This window comes from Ammodytes marinus (genome assembly GCF_949987685.1).
Source record: "Ammodytes marinus genome assembly, chromosome: 17".
Taxonomy (NCBI): Eukaryota; Metazoa; Chordata; class Actinopteri; order Uranoscopiformes; family Ammodytidae; genus Ammodytes; species Ammodytes marinus.
In genome coordinates this window covers 8,743,353-8,755,852 of record NC_137221.1, presented here as the reverse complement: position 1 = coordinate 8,755,852, position 12,500 = coordinate 8,743,353, and the positions used below count along the sequence as shown (strand labels likewise).

Sequence of the window (12,500 nt, the reverse complement as noted above, 5' to 3'; positions counted from 1 at the left end):
TTTCAAAACTATCAATCCAACAAGTACTTAGCCAATTTAATACAGTGACTGACCAAGTGTAATGAGGCTAGACAGTAGGGGAGAACGGGGTAAGTAGGCACACTTTTTACTCTAGTGAGAATTGCTTATCACCTAAACATCTTTCAATAGTCATTCCTACATTAAATTGAAGCTTAAGGTGTTGGCTTGAAATGTGTACCCCTCACTTTTTCTATCTTATTGTAATAAAGAAGAAATTAATCATCAAAGACACCCTTACACATTGTGACAACCAACCCCATCAAGGGGTCGGTTGTCAAACACTATGGGGTTGTTTGTCACAATGTTATCTTAATGGGAATAATCTTAAAAAGAAGGCAAGAAAGTAGAACTAAATTTGAAAGTTTAATTGCATTGTCAAGTTGACAAATAGGCCTACATAACTTACTGTAGCCTTGGCAGCTGGTCTAGTTTGGGATGCACTGGGTTGTTTTGATTTTGTTGCCCTTTTTTCTTTTGCATGCTAGCTGCCTTTTCCTGCTCTATTCTTTCCTTCTCTGGGGTGTCAGTGAGGATACAGCTTGACAATTTATTTCGTTATTGGGTTCCTTTTCTGGCTGCAGCCTTGAGATAACATGTGACAACCAACCCCCCAAAAAATGTGACGACCAACCCCAACTTGAATTTCTTGCTAGCATCAAGGCCAACAACCATCTGACAACTAATTAGCTTGCTAACAACAATCTAAACTATAGTTTACCCTTCACACTTTGTATGGGTAACAAGTGTTTTGTTATAAAGCCATTGTGTATAAGCCTAGAAGAAAAATACTGAGGAGCTAAATATTTTCAATTTGACATGAAAAACACAAACAGTCGTCTCACCTCAAATTCAGCAGTCTAACTCCAAGAAAGACTATGTAGGTGACCTCTGATCCCAATTCTGGATATTTACATACCAAAATTTCACACACAGCGCCTTCTGGTTCCGAGATATAACGATTGTGACAACCAACCCGTGTGACAAATTACCCCGTTCTCCCCTATGCATGGTTTAGAAATTCTATCAACCTCTCTTTTTCTCATTCATTACATAAGCTACTTCTGTCACTTAGCGTTGTGTACAAACGAAACGAGTGCAGCGACTTCAAACCCCTCTGTTATCGCATCTCGCTCCTCTCTGTGATGACAGGCTCTTTGCCTTTCCTAAGAGCGCGGCTGTTTGGAACAGCTATAAACATTTTGCCTTCAGACACACACACACACACACACACACACACACACACACACACATACACACACACGCCCGATGACACATTGTACTAGGAACCAGTTTGTTTTAAACATCCCCTGGCCCTTTTGCCCATATCTTCAATCTAGGAAATAATTGCTTTGAACACACAATCATAAAGATGGACTGCGATGGCTTTGAAAGATGCTTGAGGGACTGTTGAAGTTAAATTAAAACACAGATTTGAGTGAAACTACCACTGTTGTTGCCAATGTTCATGCTCCACGATAACTGAAAGAAAAAGTACCATTCTTTGTCCTATCTCTTTCCTCTGCTAATACCATTGGCATCACCACAAATACTAACACTACTGCTACTACCATTGCTGAGGAAACTTAAATATATCAACAACAACAACTACAGAAACTGTGCCAAGTTACTGTAAAATGTGAAAGATTGCAGTGTCAAAGAAAAAACCTAAAAGGGGTCCCAACTAAAAATGTTTCAAACACAAAAGCTCGTGAACATATGCTGATATTTCCTTTTCGCAATGTGTAAAAATATCACTGTCCACCCTTCTACTTTGCTCATAGCCTTGTATCAAAGAGAATAAAGCAGAGATAGCAGAGAGACTGCTGTGACACCGCAGCCCTCTGAGGGAAAGATTGATGATGGTGAAGTAGGAGAGAGGAAGGCAGAGAAGCCAAAAGGGCTGGTGGTTGTGTGAATGTGTGTGTGTGTGTGTGTGTGTTGAATCCTTACCTCCAGTGTGGTCAGCACTATCTTCTCCACCGAGGAGAAGTAGGCCTCCCAGAGGAACTGAGTTTGCTGTCTGAGGGACAGGATCTTGTCCTGGTGGATGGAGCGCACCGTCGTCGGAATCTGCAAAACCACAAACAGCAGTCAGTTATACAGTCAGTTATACAGTCAGTTATACAGTCAGTTATACAGTCAGTCAGTCAGTCAGTCAGTTATACAGTCAGGCAGGCAGGCAGTAGGTACTGATCTGGGAGCGTAAAATGTGGTGACAGGAAGATTACAATTGGTCCCAGAGATACACTAAGGAAACAGATAAAGCACATTAAGCCGTGGAAGCAATGGTGAACTTGTAGGCTGAAGCAGATATTGCAGGTTTTTCAGGGGAAGTAGCCACAACTATTTCAAGGTAATTCGGTTCTAGTCCCAGTCTCAAATGTCCCCAAAGCAATTGTCTCGTCCCAAGTGCTTTAGGGAAAGTCCAAGACAAGTCTCAATTCTCAACCGTCTTAACTGATGTACTGTAGTTCACATGCACATGGCGGGAATTAAGTAATTTTTTATAAAATAGGCTAACCAATTTAAAATGAAAGGTGTGTTTCCATTTAAAGCCTGTATACTGCTGTGTTATTTTCTTTTGTTCCAGGATTTTGGATGTCAGATGTCTTCTGATAAAATCTCCCATAAGGTCCAACTAATCAGTTTGTTTTCTCAAGCTCTCATGGCTTTCATCAGTCATTCAACACCAAACTATGACCATCTGTTATCCCATAAATGAAATGCTACCCTTTGGTCTCGAGGTAACAACTAGACTATCTCCATGGCAACTGAGCAACTCCATCTGTCGAAGGAAGGCCACAAGATGTGGCTGTAACCGTTGGGAACGACAAGTATGTGGGACCTTGTGTGGAGAGTGTTCTGCTGTGGCTGCTGTTTCCGAGGTCAAGAGATGAACCTTCAAGCTAAACCTGTTATGCTTTTGTATTTACGGACTAGATTGGCCTTCTTAGATACGAGGATCAATACCACTCATGTGTATTTTTTACAGGGGCAAATTTGGAAACAATGTGCTTTACAGGTGATAGTAGGTGACAGCATTGTAGCACTCAAGATCAGTCTGTCTCTTAGCCTTATATTTAAAGTACTGACATGAGAGAGTTATCTATCTACTTGTGTTCTGTAGCCTATTCCCCAAAGTGCTGAGCTTTTCCATGTAAGTCTACAGTGCTACTTGCAGTCTTGTTGAGACTACCATATTCCTTAGAAAAGGGGGCAACGGATGCTATTTTTGAACAGGTAAAACCCAGGAGGAAAAATGCAAAATGCATTTACTGAATTTATATTTAAGCAAAGGCAGCACACAGCTCTATGAATTTACAAATTAGGAAATGCTTTTATACTTTTGTTTATCTGTAGTATGTAGTTACATTTTTTTAATGGATATTTTTTTTTCTCCTAACAAAGGGGGGCTAACGGCAAATAAACACTGTTTATCCACTCTTATTTATAAGTCCACATCCTAAAAATTTAGTATATTTACATACAGTAGAAATATATCTATCAAATATTCAAATATCTACCCTGGTTTAAATAGAAAGTAAATACTTGTATTGCTTACTGAGAAATCATGTTATATTTGGATGCAGCACATATGAGGCTACTTGTTTATTTAATGAATAAAGTAATTATAATGTACAGTTCGGATACAGATATACAGCAATATATAACCATATGAGCTGTCTGTTGTGTGCATATTGCTGTAAAAAACAAAAATCCATAGATGGATCGAGGACAGCGCTGGCACACTGGAGCTGTGTGTGTGTGTGTGTGTGTGTGTGAGTGAGCGGGCTGCGTTATAAAACTCAATGTCAAACAATATTATTACACACTTCGTTCAAATTAAGATTTAATGGGCATATAATTACTTTTTCCCCCCATGACGTTCAAGCTATTCCAGCCAAATCCATTCCGCTCCCTTCCTATTTATTTCTGCCCTATCGTATAACAATGCGAGAGGCCTTGAGTGACATTTTCAAGCAGCGAAGGACAACTTGGTATGCTGATGGAATTTTGTTTGGCAGAGCAAGCACTCCACTGGAGAACATAACAATACAAAGGTGCTCAGGATAATGACAGTCGGAATAGGGCTTTTGTTTCAGGTGTGTGGGACTGCTGCTGTTTCTCTTGCTGTCAGCTATACAGTATTTTCTTCTTTTCTAAGTTGATGATGTATGGAGGAGTGTAATGTGGTTTTGGTGCGAGTGTGTGTTTTCTTTCGGGGGCCGTTACCTGCAGCAGGAGCCTCTCGTCTCCGATGACTGCGGCCGTGTTCCAGTCGATGATCTCGGCGAAAGGCAGCTCCCAACCGTTACTCAGCATCACCGGTACACACGCAGCCTAAGAGAGAGAGAGAGAGAGAGAGAGAGAGACACACACACACACACACACACACACACACACACACACACACACACACACACACACACACACACACACACATACACACACACACACACACACACACACACACACACACACACACACACACACACACACACACACACACACACACACACACACAAAGGGGGTAAGCTTGGACATTATCCTTTACAAACACAATCCCAGCTATAGCTAATCCATGTCTCCTTTGCTCGACATTTATAGCTTCTTTTCATCTGACATTACAACAGCTGGACTTCATTATAATTGATCAGTCTATGGTTTGGCGGTGTACCTTTGTGTTCACGCCTTAATTCCTCATTTGAGAAAAAATGGGATTGTGATTGATTTTTAATTGGTGTAACATGGACATATCATACACAACATGACCAGCTAGGCCTGTGACGGCCACCAGAGGAAAGCCATAACAATTATAAATGCAGACCAAGGTCTTTAAATGCTGATATGTTTTTCTTTATCAGCTACGGACCGGAGGCCGCTTCAGGGGTTGAAACCTTTATCGAACGGGCTAAATGAAGAGGGAACAGCAGCTGCGTGATGAATGCCATTCTACAGATTTAATTACAATTATTAGTCCTAATTATAGACAAAACACTTTGTCGCAGAGCTTTTTGGATTATGTCCGGACAAATTTCTCAGTGACATAGAATGGAAGCTGTGTTAAAACATTGTTTGGTCACTTGTTGGCAGCCGAGCGTGCTGTAGAACACAACAATGTCATGTCATGACCTTATGGGTTGAATGTGTTAGCAGGTTACGGTGGCTATTGACCAAAAAAACAACTGCTTGCTGCTGGAAAAATACTCATGAGAGTAAACCAAAAACATTAGAGCTGCAAGCCTTTAAAAACCCAACAAAATTAGCTAACAGAGGCTAAAACGCTTAGCAAGAGTCTGTTATTAATTCTCAGTAAGGTTCACCACTACGAGCGACCCCATTTTACATTACACAGTCATTTGACTACTTTGTTCGTTTAATTAAAAAAATAATTGCTTTAATTTGAAAAACAAAACAGTAGACACATGTCAGCTAAACATGAGCGCACGCATTGCCTTTGATCAGAGTTTACGATACTGAAGATAAAACATGAGCGTAACACAAAGCAGCTTAGCAACCATCATATGAAAAGGAATAAGCTTGATCACACAATCTAGATATAAGCATGTGGGCGGCACACAGTCACAGATAGCCAAGGATTCGGTGTCATGACGACTGATATGGATGTCAAAAGAAAATATCACACGGGAGTCTAATGTTCCTTAGCGAGGAAATAACAAAGCAGGCAGCTTGGATTTATATAGAGAGGGAAACATTCATTCAGCCTGCTGTAACACAGGCACTAACACATACACACAAAGAATGTCTTAATTACATGCTTAATAGTTCTGATTCTGTCTGTGTTTATTTGATATCTAAAAAAATGCTTCAATTATTTATGAGCCTGAAAAATCAAAGAAAGAAGCCTCACTAAGTCTACCAGGATTGTATGTGTCCACTTCATCTCAAGTGAGCACGCCCTGTGTGCGGCCATTTGTCTTGAGTTAATTACCTTAAAGGAGGCCAGAAGGAGGAATGATGAAGGGGAATTAAAGATGATCAAAGCGGATAAACAGATGTAAAAAAAAAATAAAAAAGATGAAAAGAGGGAAGAGTAGTGGAGCTGAATGTGACCTTTGGCAGAGGAGTGGCAGAGGGATGGAGGGATAAGAAGGGAGGTAGAGGGAGCAGCTGGTGTGTGCGTGTGTGTGTGTGTGGCGGTAGTCTGATGTAATGACGGCCCTGTCACTCCTGGGTCATAAAGGTGTCAGCTAAACCAGAGATGGCCCTCGGGCTCTGCTGCTGTCTCCTCCGCAAACAAACACACGCACGCCAAACCACACACACACACTCCCATGCAGATATACACAGGCACACAAACAACCCCCCAAGGCACGCACGCACATGCTCACGCACACACACACACACACACACACACACACACACACACACACACACACACACACACACACACACACACACACACACACACACACACACACACACACACACACACACACACACACACACACACACACACACACACACACACACACACACACACACACACACACACACACACACACACACAAAGTTGACCTCTGCTAGGAATTGCTTTCTCGTGCAGAGACCAGAGCTTGTAAATACTCTCCCTCCGTCTTCCTCCAGAAGTCGATGGATGGAGTGAGTCACACAAGCGAGGAGAGGAAAAGAGAGAGCATGTTTCTCTATGAGTGAAGTGCGCTGTTATGTATGTGTGTGTGTGTGTGTGTGTGTGTGTGTGTGTGTGTGTGTGTGTGTGTGTGTGTGTGTGTGTGTGTGTGTGTTGTGCCAGGCTGATAAGGAGATAAGCACACTTATGTGGGTGCACTCTGTGGACAGCGACGTGCGGTAAGGAGAGGTAAAGGACAGTGCAGTGGTAATGCGGAAGAGTGTGGTGCAGTTATAGAAATGGATGAACAGGAGCAAAAAAAAAAAAAAAGGAAAGAGATTTGAAGTGCCTCGATTTCAAGAGTTTCAAGTGACGTGGAGGGTGAAAAGGACTCTCAGTGGGTATTTATTCACTTCACAGGGTTATTATGGTCACAAAGTACTCTGACGTGTTATGGTACGTTATGTGTAGCAATTTTAACCCCTAATCTACATTTAACCTTGACATACTTTGGATTCTTTGAACGCACAGAACCTTCTTGACTCAATCCTATATCACTGCAACCATCAGCTGCTTAGGTTGCAACTGGAGTCCAATCGAAACTGACCAGTAAAGTAAAAAAAAAACTAAATACACCATTTAAACTCCAAAGAGTGGCCTTCTAAAGAGACCAGGATCAGGAGGGTTCAAATGGTGCCTTTTTATAATATGTATATCATGATAAGAGCCTGTATACACAAAAATGGGGCACAAGTTGAGTTAAATATCTATATGAATTTGAATGGGTCCTGGGCTAAATTAGAGTTCACCGGCTTCAAAATGAGTGTTAACATCCAAACTAAATCCAGAGTTTTCAACAACAGATTTTCCTATATATTTTTGTGTGTCAGGCAAAAATTTAACAATTCATCTGTAAAATGAATTATAGCATTAAGGCATAACATACAGGCAGAGGCAGATGGGAGAAGCAGCTAGTCTTCTCCGTAAAGGTCTAGTGTGTTTATATTGATTACATTGCAAGTCTGAAATTTGAGGCGGTAATGATTTAGTGATCTTCTAAATGCCATGAGGTAACAACATGAAAAACAATTGTGGGAAGTTGAGTGTGGGAAGATATTCTTTTCCTTTCCTGGGCCGCATTATAGCTGGTAGGCATGAATTTACAGCATATGCAGTGCTTGCTCATATTGCAGTATATTTTGTGTGTGTGTGTGTGTGTGTGTGTAGTTCTTGTTTACCTGCAATGCCTCAAGGAAGCGAAAGGAGCCCAGTCGTCTGCCGCGGGGCACCAAACAGAAAGTTGAGTTGTGGAGCATCTCCTTGTAGTCATACCTGCAGAGACACAACACACACACACACACGATGAGTTGACTGACATAAAAAAAGGAGATGATATTTACAGCAAAATACTCCCAAACATTTGAGGAAAACACATGTATCACTCTAATTGGCTGTAACGAGCGATGAGGTAATACTAAACTTAAAATATCCAATAACGATATATCGGCCCATTTATTTTGACATAAACACATAACATAAATCTTTATACAGATCCCTTGGATTAGTTTTTTTAGACTATAAAACTATAATATAATATCATAGTTGTTTTTATGCTCAAAGAGACTTGTTGTGCACCATGTCAGTACACAGTCATTGTCGCAATGTGCACATGGTTCTGCACACATTTACATTTTGACTGCTTTTCCGTGCTATGAACCTAATTAGACAAATCAGGACCAATTACAAACACACACGTATACACAATCTGTATTCAAAGTAAAGTAGGTAGGTTGTTGTGTGTTTGCCACCTGATACTGCCTGTTCCATTTCTGTTTTTCAATTCCACAATCTCAGCAATAAACTTGGACAGTACAATGTTGTTATTACTGATATAAAAGATGGTCATAACTAACCAAATATGATCAAATTTGTAATGAATATCTTTACTATTTTTGTTTTCCGTCGTTACTCCCCTATCTCCCTAGTTGTTCCCTCTCCCTCCATCTTATCTCACAAACCACATGCTCATTTGCACACACTCCTCTTTCGTCTCCACTCGCTACCTCTCTCAATCCCTCTCCCCCTCCTCCGGCCCCCTCACATCCCTCTATCTCTCCAGTGAGGTGTGTCTTATTGCTCTCCAAACAGGGTGATCAACCCTGCCAGGGGTAATGAGCTGAGAGTGACACCTGCTTCCACCACACAGCTGGCTCGCAGTGTGTGTGTGTGTGTGTGTGTGTGTGTATGTTTGTCTTTGCTTGCACAGCACTTTCCTGGGTGTTTTGACAGTTTTTGTGGACCATAGAATGAAAAAGAATTGTTTCATATGCGTGTGTGTATGATTATAATATTGTATATTACACAGATGGACAAAATCTCTTACATGTAGCATTTTCTTACTCCTTCGCTGAGTATACAATTATAATTTTTCTTTAAAAATAAACACTGCCATGTCCTGATATGTAGATTATCCCGCTCTATCTGTATTAAAAAAAAAGAAGATACACAAAGAGCTAATAAATGCCACCAAAAAGCTAAAATGCCACCAACCAGTGCCGAACCAGGCATGAAGGGGTGTTTTATTAAGTATATTTATAAAGTCAGATAATTTTTTAAGCTATATATATTAAGCTAACAGGCATTTGATGAACGAAATGCATAAATGATGGCTCAGCTAATGCCTTTCACACTAAAGAATAAAAGTGAGATAAAAGGCACAAATGAGATGATAATTGTGCACCAGTCTTAAAAAAGCTATTTTGAAATAAATCTATTCTATCTACATACAGATGTTTGTATTATTCATTTATCAGATGTTTTAACACCAACAATGACACATTTTTTATTTATTTTTTGCAAAGCATTAAAAATAGAAATAATGAGCCCTAAGGGTTGTTCAGGTCGCGGGTTAAGAGACTGGTGAGGCAGAAAATCCTTTCTCATTTAGCCATATCCATACAAGGTGAAGGTTAGAGCGGAGATACACACACACACACACACACACACACACACACACACACACACACACACACACACACACACACACACACACACACACACACACACACACACACACACTACATCCTGCTCCATTGATGATGCCGTGGATGTACTGTAGCTTGTACACAAGTGTGACAGTGATTGCTGATGCTGCCCTCTGTGTGAGCCTGTGAATATGGACCGAGCTGACAGGGCAAAGCAGGATGCCAAGCGCTACATTCACACACACACATCCACACACACACACACCAATCGACTGCTGATGTTGCCAGCGAGATGCTGCCTTGTCTTTCTTTAAGCCAAGCCCTAATGAAGTGTGGGGACATGGCAGCCCATCCACATTCGCACCTACATAGATACCGTTCTGTGCAGTACATAACACAGTGATCTACGTGGGCGCACACACACACACACAAACACACACACTGAAAGACTTGCAGACATGCACGCAGTGTGAACAGGCGACAGCTGCACGCCCTCACATTGACGTTCCGTCACCTGTCGATTGAGACGAAGAAGCTATCTTAGCCCATATTTCCACACCAGCTGTCTGCCTGGACGGTGTCTGTTTTTTCGTGTGTTGGGTGTGTGTGTGTGTGCATGCATGAAGCAGCCCACAAAACAGGCCGGCATCGTATGGCAATGAATATCAATGTGTGGATTTAACACAAACAGCCCTGTAAAATGTTTCATCTAACCACTGCGCTTTGGTGCATGTCAGATCTTCTGTGTGTTCTGTTTGCTTCTGTTCCACCTAATCCATCACGGGAAAAACTTATACACAAAAAACATTCTACCAAGACTCTCGAGCAAATCTGGGTTTTACATTGGCTGGGTGCTGTCTCCTGAGAAAGCCCTAGTAAAACCCGTCCCATTTGATTCACCTGCTGTACATTTTTAACCCTATTAAGACCTGGAGAGAGAATGTTCTTATGAGTGAGTGTTTGTGATTTAGAGATTTGATTGCGTTGAGGAGGTCCCCCGCTGTGTAAAACCCACCTACATCTTGCTCCTCTCCTAACTCCTCTTCCTTCCCTTGAACCTCCTGCTTGTTGCACTTCACACGTTTTTATATAACTCGAACAATGATATAAAAAATATGAGAGAACAATTTTTTGTGATAACGTGTAAGAAAGAACCTTTTTAAATCTTATCATGAAGGGAACAGAACTGGTACATCACTTGTAAGTCAATGTACTTTTGTTAGGACAATCCAGAGGTTCCCAGAGGTGTGCGCTTGGCGGGCGGCCACCTGGTCTGTGTGGTGCCATGTGCCCACCCGGCAAGGTGCCTGAACTTGGAGCTCCGGGGGTGATGAAAACATAAAACCACAAGCAGCCTGAGTGTCTTTTCCAGGGAGCACAGCGAGAGAGAGAGAAAGAAAGAAGATCCAATTTACTTGCTTATTGAGACTGTTGTTACATTAGCCTCATGGACCTCTCTCCAGCCTGCCTCTGCCACTCTCTCACTCATTGCTTTGTCTTCCTAAGAATGGGTTTCTGCATGTGTGTGTGTGTGTCTGCAAGAAGAATGGGTGTCTGGAGGTCTGGGCGATGGCTAGAAAACAAACAAATCCCGGGGAAGTGTTTTGTTGTACTGCAGCATATAGGGGTTTGTGTGTGTGTGTGTGTGTGTGTATGGGTGTGTGAGTGTGTGTGTGTTAGGTTTTGAAACAAAACTCTCTAAAAGTAAGGACTTTATTAATTTATAATACAATTACTCTTTAATTTCCTCTCACTGTGTCCTTCTGCACGAGAATGAGAGTGAACCTTTAAGAAGTAGTGTGTGCACATGTCAATGCACAGATGTTCCCATATTTTCTAGTTAATAACTTCCAAAGGGATAGAGACAGATTTCAGCAGTAATTAAACAGGGGGCATTGTACTCCCCATGAACAAAAGTTGAAGCATATTGTTGTGTGTGTTCACATGGGAGTATGACAGATGTGCTTGTGGGTAAAAAAAAGGGGCATCTTTGGATACCTGACTAAATGAGTGTGTTTTGGTGTCCATATGATCTTGAGAGAAGGATGAGTAGTTTGTGATAGGAATGTGTGTGTGTGTGTGTGTGTGTGTGTGTGTGTGTGTGTGTGTGTGTGTGTGTGTGTGTGTGTGTGTGTTTGTGTCAATATATGCTCCCTAAATCTCACTGTCTCTACTTACTCACCCTACAGCTATGCGATGAAGTATGTGTCAGCATCTGGACGTGTGCATCCATTTTGTCCCATCTTCCTCTTTCTCCTCCACTGTTGCCATAACGCCTGCTGTACACCCCGCAACTAATTCATTAGCCTAATTAACGCTCATTAGCCAGCTTATGCTAGTTCCAATTAGCATTCTACAGTAGAATGGAATGACCCCGAGGTTTGCCCTGGCATAAACAAACAAGCCGTCCGTGGTCAAACCCATGACGACCCTGAGGTCTGTCCACACGCGGGGGCCAATCTGATTAGGCCCGCTAACAGGACTGTTATGAGATTCCCCTGCCTGGCCAAAAGACTGTCATATAGTCTCTAGTCATATATACGGCTCAGAGTTTAGTTTGACATGTAAAACACAGCTGAGTGGAAGTGAAGAATATGATTTAATGGCTGCTTTGACTGGTGGTGATTGAACGATTCAAGAGTTGCAGGCTATGTAAAAAAAAATGTGTGGCAGCACAGCACTCACAAGCCCAATGAGTGAAAATTACACTAAAAGATGCCAGCACTCCTGCTGCTATAATGTGCGATGTTTGAAATGGTACCGTATATGTACTCTAACATGACCTTGCAGCTGAATATAGGTATCGCACATCACGATGGATTGAAGCACTACATACACACAGTACAACTTCACCATAATTGTTGAGACTTTTAAGTCCCTGTTTACACTGAAAATCAAGTTTC

The 12,500-nt window shown here is 41.6% G+C and overlaps 1 protein-coding gene across 1 annotated transcript in view; it reads right to left on the bottom strand.

The window, feature by feature from the left end:
- ext1b (exostosin glycosyltransferase 1b) overlaps positions 1 to 12,500 on the bottom strand; it is a 104,820-nt gene that overhangs the window by 25,053 nt on the left and 67,267 nt on the right. The window contains exons 2-4 of the mRNA XM_080045599.1: positions 7,852 to 7,945; positions 4,255 to 4,362; positions 1,972 to 2,091 (exon numbers count right to left, since the gene is read on the bottom strand). Of these exons, the coding sequence (XP_079901725.1) occupies positions 1,972 to 2,091; positions 4,255 to 4,362; positions 7,852 to 7,945 (322 nt within the window). The remainder of the gene's footprint in view (positions 1 to 1,971; positions 2,092 to 4,254; positions 4,363 to 7,851; positions 7,946 to 12,500) is intronic.